At 42.1% G+C, this 24035-nt stretch overlaps 1 protein-coding gene across 1 annotated transcript in view; it reads right to left on the reverse strand.

Moving 5' to 3' along the window:
* Positions 1–223: 223 nt before the first annotated feature.
* B4GALNT2 (beta-1,4-N-acetyl-galactosaminyltransferase 2) overlaps positions 224–24035 on the reverse strand; it is a 97207-nt gene continuing 73395 nt past the window's right edge. Inside the window, exons 4-11 of the mRNA XM_049860505.1 lie at positions 14721–14827; positions 11648–11685; positions 8967–9147; positions 8002–8088; positions 3178–3365; positions 2135–2275; positions 1570–1789; positions 224–989 (exon numbers count right to left, since the gene is read on the reverse strand). Of these exons, the coding sequence (XP_049716462.1) occupies positions 787–989; positions 1570–1789; positions 2135–2275; positions 3178–3365; positions 8002–8088; positions 8967–9147; positions 11648–11685; positions 14721–14827 (1165 nt within the window). The 3' untranslated portion in view covers positions 224–786. The remainder of the gene's footprint in view (positions 990–1569; positions 1790–2134; positions 2276–3177; positions 3366–8001; positions 8089–8966; positions 9148–11647; positions 11686–14720; positions 14828–24035) is intronic.

Genomic DNA, 24035 nt, shown 5'->3' on the forward strand with positions numbered 1-24035 from the left:
ATAATTCTATTTGAGGAAAATAAAGCATAATTGCCAGTTTATATCCATATTTGAGAAATACTGAATTAAACAAAGTTAAACAGATTTCTTTACTGCGGGATTCTCAGAACCTTTAATATGCTAATGTGAATTGTTACTTTCCAAGAGGAAGATGAAGTACGAAGTATTTCCCAAAATTATTTGACCACCAAAACATTTTTCATGAAGTTTTATTAATATCTCACAGAACACATTTTCAGAAATCCTGAACTACCCTAGGCCATCTTCAGTACGCGTCTCCAGGGACAGCCATGGTAAGTGGAAACCATAAAGGTAAGACTAGAGGAGTTTTTGTAAAACTCACTGACTACCCGTAAACCAGAAAGTGCCTTCCTCAACAACATGTGGCAGCTCCACACTATAGATGACAGGGTTCCTGAGTGGTCAGAAACTGGTGTCACGTCTCTGGAATTTTGTGACTTGCCACTGTACTTACACTGTGACTTAAGCATCAGTAATGTCTGCTCATCAAGACACCTTAGCACAGGTTCCAAGTTTAATCCCTGGCATTCTGGAATGTGTTTTTGGTTAGTCCTTTACAAGAAAGCAATACAACTCAAAGTGTGCTCTGAGGTCCGGTTTTTGAGGTCTGGCCTATCACACATTTGCCCCTACCCACCAACTGGTTCAATTATGATGTTCCCCTTATCAGTAGTCCATTTTATGGCAGCCCTGTTACCAGTTCCACTATTCTAGATACCCACAACCAGTCAGTCTAGTGCTTTTCCTACCTATCCCCCTGAACCTTTATGTGGAGCACTGTAGATGGTTCTTGAAGTAGTGGAGAGCCAATTTGAAATGGATCTGGTCTTCAGTGTTGTGCCGGTATGTGCTGTAGGTCTTCTCCAGGGCAGACAGCTCTGAGTCCACTTGAGAATGGGGCTGGTGACCTATAATCACTTCTGGGCAAGACCCCACAAACAGGCTCCCTAGCCCATCAATAAAAAACTCTGCAAGGAGAGGGAGAGAAGGAGAAGGAACTGTGAGTTTCTGTCAGATATCTAGATCTGAGAGGAGAGCCCTGAGGTGGTTCAGCCCCGTGCAGGATCCACACCCTTAGCTCTTGGAACTTGCCAATGAGTTGAAAGGAAATAAATAAGCTCATTCAGAGATACGGGCACAGAATCAAAGAGACACAGATGAAATTTCCAAGTGGACAGAACTATGGACTCCAGGACTAGGGAAATGAGAGGGGAAAAGAGAGGACAGTTAAACAACTGCATTTAAATGGCAAAAGATTTCTGGAAAAAGAGAACATGAAGCAGGGTAGGTAAAGACAGAAGAGATAGAGGTGTAGGGAGAGGAAAGAGAAGCGTGTCTCAGACAGAGACAGTTTATGGGAGATAGAGAAGTCAAAGAGAGGGTGATGAAGGAGGCAAGAGAGACTATGAGCTCCCTAGTTTGGGGTGAAAAAGGGAACCCACTGTTGCTGGGCAAGAGACCATGATCAGTGGGGCATGGCCCTTAGAAAGAACAAATTTTTAAGATTAATTCACAGCTCAGCTCTCTTCCTCACTCTTCCAAACTCACCTGAGTGAGCCACTCGTTGCAGGCGGGGATCAAAGCCAACTCTTTGGAGTTGCTCAGTGTGGGCCAGGAAGAAGTTGACAACACCACTTGTCACCATGCAGTTGGGGAAGCCATCCAAGCGCTGGAAAAATCCTGGTCTCCGATGAATACAATCCCCATTCTTACTCTGTTCCAGCAACAGCTTAAACTGGAACACATTTCCAAACACACTGCCGCCTACCTACCCGGTGGGTAGAGAAATCCACGTTAGAGAACGCAGACTCAATATTCTCTTGCCTCTTCCAGAAAGGCTGGACTGTACCTTAGTTATAATAAGTTATAATAAGAATTACTTATAATTCTTATTATAACTTACTCTGTGGGGCAGTTCTACTCCGCCCTATACGGTCGCTATGAGTCAGAATCGACTCGACAGCACTGCGTAGTAAGAATTACACCCTTTCTGTACCTACCATTCAAATTATCCCTCAGTTACTCTCTTTTTGCTGTTGCAGCCGCAGCTTTCCCCATACTAGTGAGTCCTTTGGATTTTTATTTTCTGCCTATTGCAGAAAATTTCCCTTACCACGTCTAGTTCTGTTTTTTCCAGGATATCCACCAGCACCTCGATCTTGGTCTTGTTGATGAAGAGAAAGTCATCGTCCACCCAGAGAACGTATTTGGTGGTGACCTGAGATATGGCCAGGTTCCTACCAGCAAACCAACCCTGTAGATGGGAATGAGGTTAGATCAGTACTTACCAGCCCTGGCTACATATTAGAATCACCTGAGGAGCTTTCAGAATTCCCAACACCCGGGCTGCACCCAGGCCCATTAAATTACATCTATGGGGGGCAATGGAAGCATCAGGACTTTTTAAAGCTCCCATGTGATCCCAGTGTTCAGTGAGGTTGAGAAGCACTGGGTTAAAGGAATCCATTTCTCAATGGAAATCTGGAAGAAGGGACAGTGACTCTCTGGAAAAAAGACAGAGACAAAGAAAGGCTAGAAAGTCCTTGCCTTTATGGCCAATATGAATTGATTTAAGTTCTTTCTCAACTGACATCATTCCTGTGGCTCTCCTTCCATCTCCCTTTATGTTGCCTGGAAGATGTTGGGGTGAGCCCTCTGATATGTTTATCCATTTCCTCCTGTTTCCTTGAAGGAAGGTGTGTGTGTGTGAGAGAGTAAAACGAAGGGAGGAAGAGATACGAAGAGAAGGAGAAAATGTAAGGAGGAATGGAGGGAGGCAGGGAGAGAGAGAGAGAGAAATACTCCCCAGCTTCAGCTTGGGTGGAGTCACAGGGATGCAAGATTTCTGTGCTGCTGGATCTGATTTGTCAGGAAACTTAGAATGTCAGATACCTCAAGTCACTTACTAGGACCCCAATCAATTTCTAAACAGCAAATACGAGAGAAGCCTGAATTAACCACCCCATTAATGCAGAAATTTGAGGGTGACCTGATTTGTCTGTGAATCTGGAGACTCAGAGGGGCGCCTCACTACCTCCAGCTCCAAAACCCTGCCTTTTGGGGAAAGAGCTGAAGCGACCCCACCCAGGATAAGACCTGACTCTGTGACCCGCTTGTCCTGGGACCCAGATGTGTCCTACTCTTGGAGGAATGTACCTTCCCAAACGGCATGGTATAATACTCCACGTGGTTATCGTTAATCTTCAGGGGTTCCTTGCCGTCATCAGCCACAATCACAGTCAAGTCTGGGTAATACTCGCGAATACTGTGGAGCAGGGTCATCAGCTTATGGGGGCGGAGGAAAGTCTTGGTGGCAATGGTCACCAGGTCTTTGAGCTTTCTCTCTGGGCAAGAAAGGGGTGGATGTCAGAGTCTGTCTTGCAGGAAACTTCACTGTCTTGACTGGTTTTGGTCTGATAGCTTCTTTATGCTACAACATTTCAGAGTTTGTGGGCCTCATGCCCCTAATACACCAACCCCACCAAACCAAACCCATTGCCATTGAGTCAATTCCAATTCCTATTGGCCCTATAGGACAGGGTAGAATTGCCCCATAGGGTTTCCAAGGCTGTACTCTTTACAGGAGCCGACCAGCACACGTTTCTCCTTCGGAGTGGCTGTTGCGTTCAAACTGCCGATCTTTCAGTTAGCAGCCGAGTGATTTTAACCACTGCATCACCAGGACTCCCTCCTTGTAGGTGCTTAATAAGAGTTTGTTAGTTGGATTAGAAAATCAATATATTTAAGATGTACCCCACTGATTGAAATTTTATGTTGTTATCTCCTGAAGTTCCCTTCCCTGATTCTGTGACATTTTCCTCCTGTCTATTTGAATGTTTCATTTTACATGAGTCTGTCGGCACATTGCTTCCATTTTGCTTTCATTTTAATAGTAGGAGTTGGGACAGGCAGGGCTTTGTCCATCAAGGGGTTCAAACCTGAGCGTCACAAGGCCCAAGAAGAGGAGAAAGTTCTAAAGGACTTGAGATCTGCCCCTGCCATCACCTGCACCTCCTAGGGAGAAATCTATCTGGTCTTTATCCCCAGGAAGACGTGGTTGGAAATCAGTCTACTTGGAGACTGGAAGATCCGGATCAGATTATCCATCTTAATGCATGTGACTTGTATAAAAGGTTGGGGAAAGAACAGCTTTTCTTTGGAAAAGACCCCATGATGAAATACCTGGAACTGCTGGTGCGTGTTTGGGATTCAGCCGCCTTTTGTGGAGCCCCACTCACTAATGGAGCCTGTGTGAAGCTGGATTATGTGGTCAGCTGGAGCCAACAGATTCTGAAAGCCACACCTTACCTATGGTTTGTGATTGAGTGCTCCATAATCTCACTGCAGAACCAATTTTTCGGAATGACAGAAATCAGAAGTCATTCCAGAACTCCCTTTTTAATACGTGTTGCCCCATAACCACAACTCCTCCTGAGTCTGAGGGAGGGAGGGGAAAAGAATCAAATAAGTTGTGTTCAAGATCTTGCCAAATAAATCCTCTCCTTCCTCTCTTTTCTTAGGTCACTGAACAAAGTGTTTGGTTCTTTTATTATAGTTAAGAGAGAAACGGGGATGAATTACCATACAACATGGTCAAGGTGGGGGACTTCTGGCCAGCTGGAGCTGGAATTTCTGCTTTGAGATTTCTTTCTTTTCCAAATACATACAATGACAGTTATAAAAAATAAAAATATAAAGATATAGCCATGCCCCAAAATAGAATACATTTTCTCCCAGAAACGGAAATAAGCAGCAAGCAGAGTTGAAGCTTTGGCTTGCTGTATTCTGGCGTCAGAAGCAGGCACAAGAGGCTAGGAGGCTGATTCAGAGGGGTAACAGGAGATAAGTGTCTCATCAGGTATGTGGGTGCAGAGTTGGGTCTTTGTTAGAAACCATGGACTGGTGCAAGGCTGCACTCCCTCCATCTTCTGCCACATATTCCCCGCTATACAAAGAGCCCCCAAATAGCTATCATATCTGCACACAGCCCTAAGTGCAAGCACAGTTGACACCACTTCACAGCCAGGGCCTGTGCCAAGCCACCCTCAGGCCCAACAACTGGATCTTCAATAACTCCAATATCACCATGGGACAGGAACCCCAAAAGTCCAGTATAAAATGGTAGATTCAGCATCCGAGAATACTGAGGGTAGCAGCAACTCTAAAGCTATGAGGTGGGAAGGAGTCAGCTGACAGCAAAAGTAAGTGAGCAAGCAAGAGAGAAGAAAACAAATGCTGCTTACTCAGGATGAGTTGAGTATTCCAAAACATTTTAAAAAACTAGTATGAAGAGCAACAGCTAGCAAATCTACCACGTGCAGATGAACCCACTCCAGATAATAGATGGAAAATAATAGAGGAATCCGAAAATGGTTTAAAACAAGAATGCTGGAGATCTTTCATTAGATACATAAAAGAATCACATACATGCAAAAGAGAAAATATGAAATGAAAACAGGCATAAACGGAACAAGAATATTTGGATATTAAAATAACAAAATTATTGAAGATAAATGTTAAGAACCAAAAAGGGGCATAACTTTAGATGTATTAAAAATTTTTTTAAAGCATAAGAGAATGCTATGAAAAACTTTATGATAATAAATTAGAAAATTTAGGTCAAATAAATAATTTTATAGAAACATTTCTAAAATTGCCTTAATGTACATATAGATCAATAACCATTAAAGACATGGAGTTCATGTTTAAAAATTTTTTCCCCTTTCTCTTGCTCCTTCTATTCACATTCTCACTTCTAGTCTTCCACTTGGACAAGAAAGAAGAAACAAGGACCACATAAGTTTTAACAAGCCTCCAACCCAGACAACCAAGGGACATACAATTCCTACCATTACAATCCATTTCAGGAAATAGTAAAAAAGGGAAAAGTACCTAAGTCATTTTATGAGACTTGTACAATAGTGATAACAAAGCTGGGCAAGGATATTACAGGAAAAGGTAATCTCAATTTTAAATACAGAAACAAGGATAAATAAAATACTAGCAAATTTAATTCCTCTTTTAATCAAATAATGCATCATAAGATGGTTTAGCTAGAAATGCAAGGATATTTCAATAGCAGAAAATCTACCACTGTAAATCACCACATGAACCCAATTAAAGGAGAAAAATTATTCAATAGAAGCAGGTACATTATCTGATAAAATTCAATACACATTTATAATACAAACTCTTAGCAAAGAAATAGAAAAGAGAAAGTAGAAATAGAAAAAAATTATTAGCAATAGAAATAGAAGCAAAGAAAGAAACTTTTTTACCCTAACACATCTACAGCACTTCTAGGCAGCAAACATTAATGGTGAAACATTAGAATATGCTTATTAAAGCCAGGAACAAGCAAAACTGCCTACTATAACCGCTACTACGAAGTGCTGTACCGGAGGTTCCAGCCAATGCAGTAAGAAAAAGAAACAAATTATAAGAATTGGAAGGGAAGAGACAAAAATTATCATTATTTGCCTAAGAAATTCTGTATGTTAAAAAATAGTAACCATTGATAAGTGAGCCCAGCAAAGTGCTGTTGATAAGTGCAACACTCAAAAAGCACCCATATTCCTATATACCAACTATAACCAATTGCAGTAAAACCTGTGAAAGCTGGAACCTGTGTAAGGCAGAAACCTGTCAGAGAAGGAAACCTAAAATATTTTCCGCTAAAACGAGTGACAGAAAAGTGGTAAGACTGTACCCTGTCAAAGGCAGAAAATTTGTGAGACCCAGAAAAACAAGGCAGTCCCATTGAGTTCCAGGTCTCACAGGTTTCTCACTAATGTGGAAGAAAAGATCCAATTCGCAATAACAATGAAAATATAAGGTACCTGAGACTAAATCCAGTAAAATATGTGCAAATCCTTTACAAATAAAATTACAAAAAAAAAAAAAAAAAATTATTGAGGAAACTAAAAAGAGACCAAAACATATAGAGAGGTATACAAGATTCATACCAAAAAACCTGTTGCCATCAAGTCTATTCTGACTCATAGTGACCCTACAGGACAGAGTAGAACTGCCCCTTGGGTTTCCAATGAGTGCCTGGTGGATTCGAACTGCCAACCTTTTGGTTAGCAGCCGTAGCTCTTAACCACTACGTGACCAAGGTTTCCACAAGATTCATGGCTGGGGAATATTCAATTTTATAAAGTTGTCGATTCATCTCTAATTAGTCTATAAATTCAATGCAGTTCCAATCAAAATCTTAAGGGATTTTAGAGGATCTTAACAAGCTGATCCTAAAATTCTGGTGGCAAAGAAACAGACCAAAAAGATTTAAGAAAATTTTGCAAAGTACATAGTGAGATAGGATTTGTCCCCACCAGATATCAAAATCTGTCATAAAGCCTGGGTAATTAAAACATTATGGGATTAGTCCAAGGGTACACAAACAGATCTATGGACCCTAACAAAGCCCAAATTCAGACCCCTGCAAAAATGGGAACTTGGTATGTGACGGAAGTGGCAAGATAAGCCAGGGAGGAGGAAAAGGATGGGCTATGCAATAAATGGCATTGGGACACCCCACATGATTATCTCATGTGATTTCTTGATTAATCTAGCTTTCTCTATCTGCCCCCGCCCCCCACCCTGATTTGGACAGTACCTTTATCACAGTGAAGTTCCAACATGTATTGGATCTATTTCTGGATTTTCAATTTGATTTCATTGATATATATCTATTCATGCTCCAGTGCCACTCTGTTTTTCTTACAATTCTTTATTAAAATGTTTTAATTCATTAGTTTTTTTTCAAAAACAAGCATAAACCATATAAGTATAATTAAGCAATATTGGGGGAGTGTGTCCTAGAACTTTTTTTCCCTCCAAAGCTTGTCAGTTTAGCAATCATATCAGAACTGATATTTTTAACAACTCTCACCCCTTCATCTCTGAGATGATCCCTTCTGAATTTCACCAACAGCTCTACAGGGTCCCACCATGGAGCTCCAGGAACAAGGGCCTTACCTGGTCCAGGATCATGTAATTTGGGGATGATAGGGTGGCGGATAGTCACTGGAAACTTGGCCACCGAGGACTTAGACTCCAGACTCACTGGAAAGAGAAAGGAGATCAGAGTCTGGGCGTCATCAAACCTGGATCACCTTCCATACTGCCCCAGGAGGCTGACTTGACGGAGGAGTGAAGGTTTGGTAGATAAAGTCCTGGCTGGAATGAGATTGAGGGGCCCAGAGAGTCTGTGGATTAGACTCTAATCTCATTCTGGCTCCTGATTTGCTGTGTGATCCCTGGGGCAATCTGCTGAATGCCTCCTACACCCACATTTTTTTTTTTCCCTAGGAAAATCTGGTGGAGTGGAGTGAGCACTGAGCTTGGAGTCAGAGGATCTGAATTAAGTTCTGAGTTTGCTGTTTACTATCTGAAATAAATCAAATCAGTTTCTGTCAAATCCATTCCAGCTCATGGCGACCCCATGTGTTTCAGAGTAGAACTGTGCTCCACAGGGTTTTCAGTGGAAGATTATTTGGAAGCAGATCACTAGGACTTTCTTTCAAAGTGGCTGTGAAGATTTCAGTTAGCCAAACTGCACCACCCACACGTTGCCATTGAGTGGATTTCGACTCATAGTGACCCCCTAGGAGTAGAACTGTCCCATAGGGTTTCTAAGGCTGTAATCTTTATGGAAGCAGACTGCTACATCTTTCTCCAATGGAGTGGTTGGTGGGTTCAAACCACCTTTCAGTTAGCAGCCAGGCGCTTAACCACTGCACCACTAGCGCTCTTTGCTTGTACCACCCAGGGACTCAAGTATTGGGTACAACAATTGGGAAGTTAGGTGTCTGGGATTAGAAACAGGAGCAAGGGGAGAAGTTTAAATACAAGTAGGTTTCCTGGAGGAGGAAGACTTCGAGATGGCCCGTTGCTGTTTTCTGGTTCCCTAAGCATTTTGCAACCCAAAGACAGGATCTCACCTGTGTCCACCTTGTGGTGCTGGTACACTGTGCTGGTGTAAGTCACATGCTGGAGGATGAAATTCAAAAGCACCCGGCTACTGGTTGAAATGAACAGCTGCTTCTGGCCTCTGCCCTGCACCACATTGTCTGGAGTGTCAGCAAGTGTGTTCAGTGACCCCAGAGAAGCTGTCAGGGTGACCTAAAGAGGATGAGGTAGAAAGATGTTAAATGCAGGGGCCAGAAAATGTCTGTCCTTCAGAAAAGGCACATACCGAGGATGGCCAGCAGGGACAGAACACACAGGTGAGAGGAGAAGCATCAGATACGGTGTTCCAAGAGTGGTTGTTGTCAGGTGCCCTCCAGTCAGTTCCAGCTCATGGCAACCCTATGTACAACAGAATGAAACATTGCATGGTCCTGTACCATCCTCACAATCATTGTTATGCTTGAGCCCATTGTTGCAGCCACTCAGCCACCTCACTGAGGGTCTTCCTCTTTTTCGATGACCCTCTACTTTACCAAGCAAGATGTCCTTCTCCAGGGACTGATCCCTCCTGGTAACATGGCCAAAATATGTGAGACCAAATTATTGCTTCCAAGGAGCATTCTGACAAATACAGATTTGTTTTTTTCTTTTGGCAGTCCATGGTATATTCAACAATCTTCACCAACACCATTATTCAAAGGCATCAATTCTTCTTAGGTCTTCCTTTTTCATTCTCTAGCTTTCACATGCATATGAGGCAACTGAAAACACCATGGCTTGGGTCAGGTGCAGCTCAGTCATCAAGATGACATATTTGATCTTCTTCAATAAGTGCTTTAAGTCCTCTTCATTTTCAGCAAGATCGTGTCATCTGCATAACACAGGCTGTTAATGAGTCTTCCTCCAATCCTGATACCACGTTCTTCTTCATATAGTCCAGCTTCTCGGATTATTTGCTCAGCATACAGATTGAATAAGTATGGTGAAAGGATACAACCCTGATGCACACCTTTCCTGATTTTAAACCACTCAGTATCCGCTTATTCTGTTTGAATGACTGCTTCTTGGTCTATGTACAGGTTCTGCATGAGCACAATTAAGTGTTCTGCAATTCCCACTCTTCGCAATGGTATCCATAATTTATTATGATCCATACAGTCCAGTGCCTTTGCATAGCCAATAAAACACAAGTAAACATCTTTCTGGTATTCTTTGCTTTCAGCCAAGATCCATTTGACATCAGCAATGATATCCCTCATTCCACATCTTCTGAATCTGGCTTGAATTTCTGGCAGTTTGCTGTTGATGTACTGCTGCAGCTGCTTTTGAATGATCTTCAGCAAAGTTTTACTTGTGTATGATATTAATGATATTGTTCGATAATTTCTGCATTCTGTTGGATCACCTTTCTTTGGAATAGGCATAGATATGGATCTCTTTCAGTCAGTTGGCCAGGAAGCTGTCTTCCAAATTTCTTGACATAGGCAAATGAGCACTTCTAGCGCTGCATCCCTTTGTTGAAACATTTCAATTGATATTCCATCTATTCCTGGGGCCTTGTTTTTCGCCAATATCTTCAGTGCAGCTTTGACTTCTTCCTTCAGTACCATAGGTTCTTGACCATATGCTACCTCCTGAAATGGATGAACCAATTCTTTGGTACAGTGACTCCGTGTATTCCTTCCGTCTTTTCATGCTCCCTGCAACTCCAGGCTTGAATTTTTTCTTCAGTTCTTTCATCTTGAAAAATACTGATGTGTTCTTCCCTTTTGGTTTTCTACCTCCAGGTCTTTGCACATGCCATTACGATATTTTACTTTGTCTCCTTGAGCCTCCCTTTGAAATCTTCTGTTTAGCTCTTTTATTTCATCATTTCCTCCACTTGCTTTAGCTACTCGACATTCAAGACCAAGTTTCAGAGTCTCTTCTGACATCCATTTTGGTCTTTTCTTTCTTTCCTGTCTTTTTAATTACCTCTTACTTTCTTCATGCATGATGTCCTTGATGTCATTCCACCACTTGTCTGGTCTTTGGTCTTCAGTGTTCAACGCATCAAATCTATTCTTGAGATGGTCTCTAAATTCAGGTAGGATATACTCAAGGTTGTACTTTGGCTCTCATGAACTTGTTCTAATTTTCTTCAGCTTCAACTTCAAGGGTGGAGCTTCTCAAACCACTAGTATTCTTTGCTTGTAGGGCACCATTCTTCTAGATTTCTTCTTATTCTGCCAACTTCTCCCTTTGTCTTCTCTTTGCACACCTCTCCTCCTTCTCTATCCAACCCCCAAATGGAATTTTTCAGGGCTTAGTGCTGGGCACTTTCCCTTCTTACTCAACACCTTCATGCTAGGGTATTTCATCCATTCCCAGGGCTTTAAATGCTGTGTATATGCTGATAGTTTCCAAATACGCCTACTACTCACTTATTGACTATCTTGTTATCCAACATTTTGGATTTACAATAGTAAAAAATTTACTACCTGACTATTTTGCAGTATAATGACGTACGTCTGGCAGTAAGTCTTTTATGACCATTAGGACATAGAGTACCCACCTACCTTTTTCACCTCTTGGGTCCAGAAAGACATACGTGTCCCATATAATATTTTATAATCTGATGTAGTCATCCTCCATTTTCACATAATATCAATTTTTACATAATAACCTCATCTTTGGAACCTAATGAAAGAGGGGCTAGGAAGGGGACTCTTACCTCATAGAGGGAGGCATCTGGCCCTTCAAACTGGAGACCTGGAGGACACAGGGAAAAAGAGAAAAAAAAAAAAAAACCACCTTCTGAGAGGATGCCATGGGATCCTTGATCCTCTCACCTACCTGGTTAACTCCTACTCATCCTTCGAGAGTCCCTTCAAGTGTCACCTCCTAACCAGAGTGCTTGCTCACACATCCCCTCTCCCTAGGGTTCCATTAGATGTCTTCCATAGTCCTTCCCAAGCCCCAATGGTCCAAAAACCTCTGATTCCCATCCTCAGCTTCAGATGGGTGCTATGAATTCACTCTCTGCTACCAAAGGAAGCAGGCAATGGATAAATAATGAATCATCCAAAATGGCAAATCATTTAAAACTGGCTATTCAAAAACACTAACAACTCACTCCAAGTGTATTTACTTTAGAGCATATCTTTGTTCTTACAATATGACTAATTTAAGTTCTAATTCAAATACATACTCCTTTTGTGGCCTATAGATAACCTGCTAAACTATCACCTTCCGTGAAAATGGCAAAGTAATATATACCTCACGGGGTTGTTGTAAGTGTGAGGTCAGCTTAAAAGGAAGGATGCTCAGAGTGGAACCAAAGTGAGCCAGGCTCCAGTGGCAACACTAGGAGGGTATGGGGGGTGCAAACTGCACCAGGTGACACTGTCAGAGAAGGTGACACCAAAATGATTGTCTATAAAATTTTTGTGCAGTGTTTCAGTGGGAATTTATTATTTTTTATAAAATATCCCTGTAGGGGAGGTCAGCACAACTGGACTGGACCAAAAGCAAAGAAGTTTCCTGAATAAACTGAATGCTTCAAAGGTCAGCAGAGCAGGGGCAAGGGTTTGGGGACTTTGGCTTCAGGGGACATCTAAGTCAATTGGTAAAATAAATTCTATTAAGAAAACATTTTGCATCCCACTTTGAAGTGTGGCATCTGGGGTCTTAAACGCTAGCAAGCGGCCATCAAAGATGCATCGAGTCTCAACCCACCTGGATCAAAGGAGAATGAAGAACACCAAGGTCACACGATAACTATGAGCCCAAGAGACAGAAAGGGCTACATGAACTAGACACTACATCATCCTGAAAGCAGAAGAACTAGATGGTGCCCGGCCAGAACCAATGACTGCCCTGTGAGGGAACATAACAGAGAACCCCTGAGGGAGCAGGAGAACAGTGGGATGCAGACCCCAAATTCTCATAAAAAGACCAGACTTAATGGTCTAAGACTAGAAGAATCCCGGCGGTCACGGTCCCCAAACCTTCTGTTGGCCCAGGACAGGAACCATTCCTGAAGCCAACTCATCAAACATGGATTGGACTGGACAACGGGTTGGAGACAGATGCTGATGAGGAGTGAGCTGCTTGCATCAGGTGGACCCTTGAGACTATGTTGGCATCTCCCGTCTGGAGGGGAGATGGGAGGGCAGAGGGGGTTAGAAACTGGCAAAATGGTCACGAAAGGAGAGACTGGAAAGAGGGAGCGGGCTGACTCATTAGGGGGAGAGTAAGTGGGAGTATGTAGTAAGGTGTATACAAGTTTATATGTGAGAGACTGACTTGATTTGTGAACTTTCACTTAAAGCACAATAAAATTTTTTTTTTTTTAAAAATCCCCGTAGTTAGTATAACACCAAAAATTTTTTTGTAAGCACAGCTTACATGTATCAATATACCTACAAGGCTAAAACTCTGTGCTAATTTACTTTTTGAACCTTTGAATGCACTGGTGGTCAGAGCTGTCATTATTACCCAAAACAACGATGCTTTGAATCACGTGATTTTGGCTGCACCTGCTACAAGCACACGCTATTGTTTTCCATTGCTATGTGTGTTTTTATAGTCATTGATTTTGTCAAATTTTCTGGTGTTTTAGCTACAATAGTGTGGTAATTAGCATGGGGGGGTGACACCATGAGTTACTGTACTGGGTGACATCAATCCTAGTGACGCCCCTGCCAGGCTCACCCAGCTTCCTTCTACCTTCTGTCCCCTGTCTGGAATGGCCCAGCCACAGCTCTGACACTTGGATTTCCTTCTCTGTAGGTAGGGCTATCCATTGACATCCTGCATCCCTGCCTGTCTCAGGGCACGCATGCTCATCTTCACCCCATCTCACGTGTGGGTTTGTGTAATTTGGGTGTCTGTCTTGATCACTGATGCTGGACCTGAACAGAGCTCAGCTAGATCCAGGAAGTATGTCAGAGCCCCAGGCGTCACCACTGCCCAGACCCTCCTGGGTCTTTTCTGGCCCATGGCGGGGCCGTTTGTCTCAAGATGCCGTGAGCTCACAGCAGAAAAAGAGTTCACTGAACGGGTCCCCAGAGTTCCCACTCTCAAAATTGAAGGGGAGACATTTACATCTGTGAGCTAACACCTGTGGTCTGTCTTTCCTGATAATATTCTACTTCCCTTTGATATAGGAAACAAACAAACAAAAAACAAACGAGTCGTTATAGAATCGATTTCGACTCATGGTGACCCTGTGTGTGTCAGACTAGAACTGCGCTCCACAGGGTTTTCACGGCTGATTTTTCAGGCCTCTCGCTGAGGTACCTCTGAGTGGATTTGAATGTCAACTTTTCTGTTAGTAGCCAAGTGCTTAACTATTTGTGCCACCCTTTGATATGGGAGGTGATGCTGAACTAGAGCAGTGTGTACAACTGCACCATGGAGAGGAGTGTCAGCTGATGTAAATATTCTTTTCAGAATGCACTCTCTGGAGATAGGCTTGCACTTTGCTGGCTCCCATTACGCTAGGTGACAATAAAAAGCCAATTATGTCCTAGCATTTTTTGAGGTACACAGATTTCTGTCCTTTTCTATGTTATCTCGGAACAACAGGGAGGTCGCAGCTACTAAGGGAAATTCCCAGTTGTGGAAACAGTGAGGTTAACATTCAATGAGACCATGTCAAGCTTCTTGCATTGTGCTGGATGCAGCAGGTGCTCATGAATGATTGCTGCCTTCAGCTCCATCCTTTTGCCCTGAAAGAAAATACCTGACTAAGAAGGAATAAGAAAGCTGCCTCGGCTCTCCCAGGATGGGAATGTACCTACCTGGGATGGGAACTGTGTGCAGGGGCATCACCTCCACCCCGTGGACAGGGTACCCAAAGGGAAGGTTGGGCTGAGCCAGCAAGGGCGGTGGGCGGGGCAGCCCTTCTCTGCAGGGAAACAAACACCACGTTAGCAGCCGCCCTGGTGCCAGGCCCTGGGTAGTTCTTGAAGTGGTACAGAGCCTTGCCCTGCCGATAAGGAGAAAGTGAAAACACATTGCCCCTGCCTCCCCTCCCTTCCCTTTCCACTTCCTTTATTCCCATTTCCCCTACTTCAACCTCTAATTCCATAAAGGTACTAAGGCAGCTCATGACAAAGTACATAAAAAGTAAAAATCAGCACCAGCAAAAAAAGAAGAGAGGGGCCAATGAACACATGAAAAGATGTTCAGTGCCATTAGTCATTAGAGAAATGCAAATCAAAACCACAATGAGAACCTTGAGAGTATGGCCCCTGATGCCCTTTTAACTCAGTACTGAAGTCACTCCTGGGGTTTACCCTTCAGCCAAAGAGTAGATAGGCCCATAAACAAAACAAGACTAAATGGGCACACCAGCCCAGGGGCAAGAACAAGAAGGCAGGAGGGAACAGGAAAGTTGGTAATGGGGAATCCAAGGTCGAGAAGGGGAATGTGTTGCCATGTTGTGGGGTTGGCAACCAATGTCAGAAAACAATATGTGTATTAATTTTTTAATCAGAAACTAATTTGCTCTGTAAACCTTCATCTAAAGTACAATTAAAAAAAAAAAAACCACAATGAGAGACAACTTCACACCTACTAGGGTGGTTATTATCAAATAAATGGAAAATAACCATACTGGGGAGAATGTAGAGAAATTGTAAAATGGTGCAGCCACCGTGGAAAACACTTTTGCAGCTCCTCAAAAAGTGAAATAGAGCTACCACATGACTTAGCATTTCCATCCTCAGGTATATAAAAAGACTTGAAAGCAGGAACTCAAACAGATATGTGTACACCAATGTTCATTGTAGCACTATTCACAATAGTCAAAAGGTGAAAAGAGCCCGAGTATCCCTCAACAGATTAACGGATAAACAAAATGCAGTCTATCCATACAATGGAATATTATTCAGCCATAAAGAGAAATGAATTTCTGATACATGTTATAACATGGATGAACTTTGAAAATACTACGCTGAGTGAAATAAGTCAGGCAAAAGGACAAATATTGTATTATTACACTTACTTCAAATATCTAAAATAGGCAAATTCATAAAGACCGAAGGCTACCAGGAGCTGAGGGAGGGAAAAAGCAGAAGTTATTATTTAAGGGATACAGAGTTTCTGTTTGAGGTAATAAAAAAAAGTTGAGGAAATAGAAGTCATGGTGGTTGCACAACATCGTGGACATAATTAATGCCATTGAATTGCACACTTAAAAATAGTTGAAATTGCAAATTTTATGTTACATATATTTTACCACAATAAAACACAAATTTAAAAGAAGATGAAGGAGCAGAAAGGAAATAATCAGGCCTAGGAGCAGTAGCTGAACACCAAAGGTACATCTGAACTTCCAGATAAAGTGATTCACAATTAGTACACTGTTTTGAAGTTCTCAAGGATTTCAGTTTACTTGGATCCACAATCAACACCCATGGAAGCAGAAGTCAAGAAATCAAAAGACGCGTTACATCGGGCAAATCTGCTGCAGAAGACCTCTTTAAAGTGTTAAAAAGCAAAGACGTCACCTTAAAGACTAAGGTGCGCCCAAGTCAAGCCATGGTGTTTTCAGTCGCCTCACGTTCATGTGAAAGCTGGACAATGAATAAGGAAGACTGAAGAATTGATGCCTTTGAGTGGTGGTGCTGGCGAAGAATATTGAATATACCATGAACTGCCAAAAGAACAAACAAACCCGTCTGGGAAGAAGTACAATCAGAATCCTCCTTAGAAGCAAGAATTGTGAGACTTTGTCTCATGTACTTTGGACACATTATCAGGAGGGATCTGTCCCTGGAGAAGGACATCATGCTCGGTAAAGTAAAGGGCCATGAAAAAGAGGAAGACCCTCAACCAGATGGATCGGCACAGTGGCTGCAACAATGGGCTCAAAGTATAACAACGATTGTGAAGATGCCGCAGAGCCGGGCAGGGTTTTGTTCTTTTGCACATAGGGTCGCTATGAGTTGGAACCGATTCGAAGGCACCTAACAACAATACACAGTTCTTATTATCTAAAGGAGGAAACAGACCAATTCCTAAAGAGAAGTAAAACTTTTCCTAGCAATGAACTAAAAAATAAATTACATCATAAGAAACTTGATATGTGCGTGGTGGTTGTCCCAACATTTTTAGAGCAAATGCAGTGACTATTTTACATAGGTTTTTCATTTTTGTGTAACAACTTTCAGAAAAGGGCAAGCACGTAACACACCTAGTGGGATTGATTCCGCAAGGGACTAAGGTAATATGGTTGAAATGCTGCCTTCAGGAATCCAGCTTAACCAAGGAAATAATTGAGATATCCTTGAAGAAAGATTAGATTACTGTATAGGGTGGCTATGAGCTGGAATTGACTGGACAGCAATGGGTTTTTGGGTAGTGGATATTCATGGGAATATGAAAAAGACAAATTTTTAAAATAGAAAAGGACATATGTAAACAGGCAAATAATAGAAGAGGAAATACAAATTGCTAATAAACATGAAAAATGCTGAGCCTAACATCGATCAAGGAAATGCAAAATTTAAAAATAATGAAATACCTTTTCCATTAAAGTTTTAAAATTTCATGATAGTGCCTGTTGGTTAGGTAGGTGATACATAAGGTACTACACTTACCCACTCTTCATGAAAGCGTAAATCAATTTGGCCTTCTTGAGGGATATTTGGCAGCATGTACCAAAAGTGAAAATAAGCATATCCTGAGGTCTACTAAAGGAGCCCTTCTGATGCAGTGGTTAAGCACTCAGCTGCTAACAGAAAAGTCAATGCTTTGAACCCAACAGCCGCTCTGAGGGAGAAAGATGTAGCAATCCATTTCTGTGAAGATTACAGCCTTGGAAACCCTGTGGGAGCAGCTCTACTCTGTCCTATAGAGTAGCTATGAGTTGGTTTAAAGGGATGATCTAAAAAGTCAAATACTAAGTAAGGGAAGAAATGCTTGCATGTATAAACAATAAGACATGTATAACTCAAAAAACCAAACCCACTGCCATCGAGTTGATTCCAACTCACGGCAACCCCTCAAGGTTTCCAAGGCTGTAAATCTTTACAGAAGCTGACTGCCACATCTTTCTCCGTCGAAGTGACTGGTAGGTACAAACTGCTGATCTTTTGGTTAACAACTGAGTTCTTTAAGCACTGCACTGCCAGGGTTCCTCAAGACATGTATAAGGATGTTCATTTATCATTTGTAATAATGATAAATTTCAAATAATCTAAATACTTTTTAATAGGGGACTAACTTAATAAAATGCAGTGTATTTATATTCATAACCACATAGCAATTCAGAAGAATGAACTGGATGTATAGCTAGCTCTTAAGAACATATCATTGAATGAGAAAACAAATAGCAGAATGACTTGCTCTTGTGGTACCATTTACAGGAAAAGCATACACACAAAAACCAATAGTATATGCTTAGAGAGATATATACTGTGGTGAAATGAGTTCCTTTATCCGGCCTTTTGCCTTGGTTGTTTGGAAAAATTGTTTGAGGGATTTCCTCCCTAAGACCTGAGGAGTTACCTTTGCCCTAGTTTTCTACCCCAGAGGGTTTGTTAACTTTTGTCCAAGTTGATTGCCATTTCCTGAGCGAGTTGTAAACAACTTGTAGTTTGATACTTTTTGTCTGGTCCTGGGCTGACACCTGTCATGTGACTGGTATGAACCTTGCAGGAACTGGTCAGTAGACTATACAAATGAAGTAACTATAGGCTACTAAGCAAATGAAGTGTCTGTCACCTACCAAGAGGGGATTGGTCAGTTCGTGGCCCTGGTGGGAATGCCATGCCTTGAAGGTGACAAGGAGTTGGCTTACATATACAGCCAACCCCACAGAGGTGGGCAGGCAGAAGAAGGAAGAAAGCAGCAGGAGGGGAGAAAAGGCAAGAAGAGAGAAGCAAATAAAGAAGAGGCAAGAACCTCCTAAAAGAGCAATAACAGAGGCCAAGAGCTATAACATTGAAGACAATGTGAGGCCTGGAAGACACTCCGTGCAGAGCTGGAGGCAACAGGCCCAGAAGGAGCCTTGTGGCAGAGTTAGTGGTGACAGCAGAAACCTGCTGCTAGGAGCACAGCTAAGAGAGCAAAAAAACTGCTACACTGGCTATGAGCTTGGTCAGTTAGCAGTGGAGAGGCCAATGGCAGGGAGGACAAGGGCAGAGAACCTGTCCTGAGAGGGGCCGAGAGGAGGCCTGAATGGCAGAGGGAAGGGCCTGCTAGCTTGCATATCCAAGAGGAGCTGAGAGAGCTGTCCTGCACTGAAGAAGGGAGGGACTTTCCCCTCTTCAGGGGAGCCTTCCAGATTTTGCCTGCCTATTGATCTTGATCCTGAGTTATACCCTGTTGCTAACTTAAAAAACCCCTTAACTGTAAGTATGGTCTGTGAGTTCTGTGTGACCATTTCAACAGATTATTGAACCCAGAAGTAAAGTAGAGATTGCCATGGGAAGGATGGCTGGTGTCAGAACTGGTAAAAAAAAAAAAAGTTTAACAGCGGAGGTAATCAGCCTTGCACTGATCTTGATTCGCATTATCCCTCCTGAAGTTAGACACGTTCTAATGCTACTACTCCTACCATCTTACATATATACACATAAATTTTGTATATATGATTATGTGTGTGTATGTAACAGTATAAAAAATAATACCTACCAAATTCATAATGGCAGTTTCCTCTACTGTGTTGGCAAGGGAACATTCATATAAGGAAGGGATGAGAACGGTGAGGGAGCAAGAGAAAACTGGTTACAGTAGACTTTTTTTTAAAAATAAAAGAATCATTATTCATGTACTATTTTTTAATTGAGCATAATATGGAGCTAACAGACAGAATCAGATTGACAAATGAATCAGAGATCTTGAACAGTATCAAGGCTTACTACAATTTCAAGGATACAGGCAGTTAAGAGGCACAGACAAAGCATACTGAGGTCTTGGACGTCCTGTGTGGACCCCCAAGTCATTCCTTTCCACATCAGACATGCACTCTCTGGCACAGGATAATAGATCTGGTCTCCAAATGAGGCTTTGCGGGATTACCTCACACAGTGGGAAGCATGTAAGTTATGGAACATCTCCATTTTATACCCCCAGAGAGTTATATAGCTTGTGAGAAATTCTCCAGGGAGCCAAAGGTTCTTGGTTATTACTGTGTGTGATTTCTTTAGCTGGAGAAAACTTGCTAACAGCATTCTGTAGATAACATCACTTTCTCCTAGTAAATATCATTAGTCTATTTTTTTTTAATTTACTTTAAGGGCCAGTTGACAAGGACATTAGACCATGTCACCAGCCTTCTTTGCTTTCCCTTGGGGACATCTCCCCCCTCATAAAGGAAGTGAATAGGTCATAGGTCAGCTGCTTTAACTTCTTCCTCCTTAAATATGCAAAAGAAAAGTGAACAAATCAGAAATATACAGCTGAGTGAATCATCACAAATAAATACACTGGTGGAACACAAATAAATACGCTGGTGTAATTAGTACCCTACAAGCCCCTTCATACTTCCTCTGAAGTCACAGATAATAAGTAAACTAATGGGTATGGCTGTGTTCCAACACAACTTTATTTACACCCCTTTTCCACCAAAGCAACCAGTCTTCTAACTTCTAACACCTGATTTTGAGCTTTATGAAAATTGAATAATATTGGATGTATTCTTTCGTTCAATATTAGGTTTGTGAAAGTCATTTGTGTTGGTGTGTGTATAGCTCTACTTTACATTTTTATTGCAGCATAGTATTCCATTGTATAAATACACCGTGATTTATTTATCCATTCTACTATTATGGATATTTTGTCTCCATTTTTTTGCTATTGCAAATAATGCTGCCATGGGCATTCTTGCACATGCATATGCATTTCTATTGGGTATATGTTCCTAGGATAATTTCTGGGTCAAAGGCTATGCATATCTTCAGTGTTGGCACACAGAACTAAACAGTTTTCCAAAAGGGTTGTACCATTTTATACTCCCACCAACAGTGTATGAGAGTTCCAGTTTCTCCACAGGCTCACTAACACTTGATATTGTCAGTCTTTTTTATTCAGATCACTCTGGTGAGTGTGTAATGGTAACTCATTGTAATTCTCATTCTCCTGATTACTAATAAGGTGGAGTGCCCTTTCATTTGGTTATCATCTTTTCTGAAGTGCCTGTTCAGATCTCTTGCCCATTCTTCTATTGGGTTGTCTGTCTTTGTCTCAGTGATTCATAGGAGTTCTTTATATTTTCTGTTTACAGGTCCTTTGTTGTTATGTGTGTTGTAAATATTTCTGTTCACTCTTTGGCTTGCATTTTCACTCTTTGATGGTGTTTTTTGATGAACAAAAGTTCTTAATTTTAATGTTGATCAATTTGTCAAAAATTGCCTTTATGGTTAGTATCTTTCATATCCTGTGTAAGATAATATTTCCCTTCCTCAAAGTCATAAAGATATTATTTTATATTATCTTTCAGAAACTTTATTGTTTTATCTCTTGCATTTAGATCTCTAACCCACTTGAAATTGATTTTTGTGTATGGTACAAGGTTGAGATCAAGTTTCAATTTTTACCAAATACATATACAATCGACCCAATATCATTTACTGAAATGACTGTCCATTGCCCACTGTTTTACAATGTCACCACTGTTATAATTAAATGTCCATATACACGTGGGTCCCACTGGGCTCTATTCTGTTCCCTTGGTCTATTTGTCTATTGTGGTGCCAATTCCACACGGTCTAAATTACTATAGCTTTATATGTCTTGAGTGCTAGTATAGTAATTTTTCTTGTCTTGTTCTTCTTGGAGACTGTCCTAGCACAGTGCAGTGAATTACTTAATATGGCCCTTCTAGCCATAGTCTTTGTAAGTCCTACCAAATGACTGGATGGGAATATGAAAATGAGGTGTATGGAACACTAACAAGGGGATTGGCCAGTTTTGCCATCCTGCTAGGCTTAAAGGGAGACACTGAGAGAGAGACAGTAGGAGCTGTAACATGAAAGACAGAGAGGGACAGCTGTAATACCAGAGACAGTGCAAAACAACAGTAGAGAAACGGTGGCAACAGAACCAGGAGACCAGCAGGAAACTGAAGGATACTGGCAGGAGACTGGCAGAAGACCAGCAGACACTGTGGGATTCCCGACCCATGGAGTGAGAAAGCTGAGCATCTTTGGGTAGGTGGCTTGCTGGTAGAGTAGGGTGCCTCCAGACACTTGGTGGAGCTAGGTTTGCTGACCCACAGACCTAGAGCTGAGCACCTTTGGACTGAGGCTTACTGGTGGAGTGGGAGCCTCTGGGTACTTATCAGCAGAGCTAAAGGAGCTTTGTAACACTTGCCAAGCAGAGCAGAGGCCAGGCCAAGGGGCCAAAGGCCAGAGAGAGGCCTGACTGTGGCCACGGCTGAAAAGAGACTATCTTGATTGAAGAACTGTATCCTGAGGGTTCCTGAACCTGAATTGTAACCTGTTACTTCCTTAGTGGAGCAGTGAAGCCCCACTGGCGAAGTGGTTAAGAGCTCAGGCTGCTAACCAAAAGTTCGGCAGTTCAAATCCACTAGCTGCCCCTTGGAAACCCTAGGGGGCAGTTCTACTCTGTCCTATAGGGTTGTTACGAGTCAGAATTGACTCAGCAGCACACAATAACAACAATAACTTCCTTAATAAACCCCATAACTGTGAGTATGGTCTGCAAGTTCTGTGTGGCCATTGCAACAAATTATTGAACCAAGTAGAGAAGTGCAGAGTGCCCTGGGAAGGACTGCTGTTGTCAGAATTGGTTAAAAAAATAAAAGTTTGAGAGTAGAGTCACGTCTGACCTCTGCCTCATAGCAATCAGCCTTGGGCTATTGATCTGGCTATTCCTTCCTCTTTGTGAAGTTAGAGATCAGATGCTACTGTCCCACCATTTTTACAGTTGACATCAAAAGCCGAAATTGTTGCAATGGCTCCAGACTCATGGAAGCATGGGACTTCGTAAGAGAAAGAATGAAGGGGTGTGGGAAGTGAAACTTTCAAATCTTATATGGTTACTTTGGTTGTTATTACCTGTAATGGCTGAAAGGAAAGTAAGAGATGTTATGCAGCAGCTGAGGGAAGAAAAGCTGCATCGGAAGTGGCCTGGGGCAAAAGCCATGTTGATTAAACAAGATGACTGATAGGGAGGCAGGGTCTACTGATTCCACCCAGGGAGAGGCCCCAGGCTGTATGCATGTGAATGGGAAGGTAGTTCAGGGGTGGAAAAGATGAAACTGGAATGTTTTAAAGATGGTTGTGTTGAGGATTATTTGCTTATTAGAATGTACTATGGATAATGAATATTTCTCCTACCTAGTGTTGTAAAACAGACCTAAATGTATGATAGAAATGAATATTGGGTACTATAGATTACAGAGAGCCTGACACTCCAGCTTCAGCCAATACTTGATTGGATCTGCTAAAAGGAGAACTAAGATTTGCCTGAAAGAAACACAGGCTTTCATTTCAATGCAGTAGCCCTGTGCTGGGGATTTAGGTTGAAAACCTGAGCTGCACCCCGAATCCTTCAGAGTCAGGAAATTTGCATTTGAAAAGACATGCACAACCACTTAGAACTGCTGAGGGAACAGGAGATTTGCATTTGAAGGAAGGATCTGCAGGAAAAAAAAAAGGAAAATGACTGTTTTGCTTTTTGAATTTGAGCAAGCAAGTGGTTTGCCTTTGAGCACAGTGAGACAGGAAAAGTCAGTGCCCATCAGAAAAACCCCTTTCCAGGACTGGAAGTTAAAGGCAGTGAGAAGCAGACAGCCTGGTATACTTGCCTGTGGTGCCCACCTGGGTCCACTCACAAATGGAAGTGGGGGAGGTGCAGCAATGAAAGGACAGGCTGAGTTTGAACATGTTCTACTGGCACCCATTGACCTAGCCCATGAAGACTATGGATGAGAGAGAGAGAAAGGACTGGCTGGTCAGAAGTACAGAGAGTTGTGTGGACTCCTGAGCTTATGGGTGTGCCCACTGACCTAGCTCATGGGGCTTAGGGATAAGAGAGAAAGAAGGGGCTGATGGGTCTGAAGTGCCAGGAGGTGTGTGTGAACTCTCGAGCCTACGGATGGTACCCATTATGACCTAGCTTGGATGGTTAGAGATGAGCTG

This window comes from Elephas maximus, chromosome 19 (genome assembly GCF_024166365.1).
Source record: "Elephas maximus indicus isolate mEleMax1 chromosome 19, mEleMax1 primary haplotype, whole genome shotgun sequence".
Classification (NCBI taxonomy): Eukaryota; Metazoa; Chordata; class Mammalia; order Proboscidea; family Elephantidae; genus Elephas; species Elephas maximus.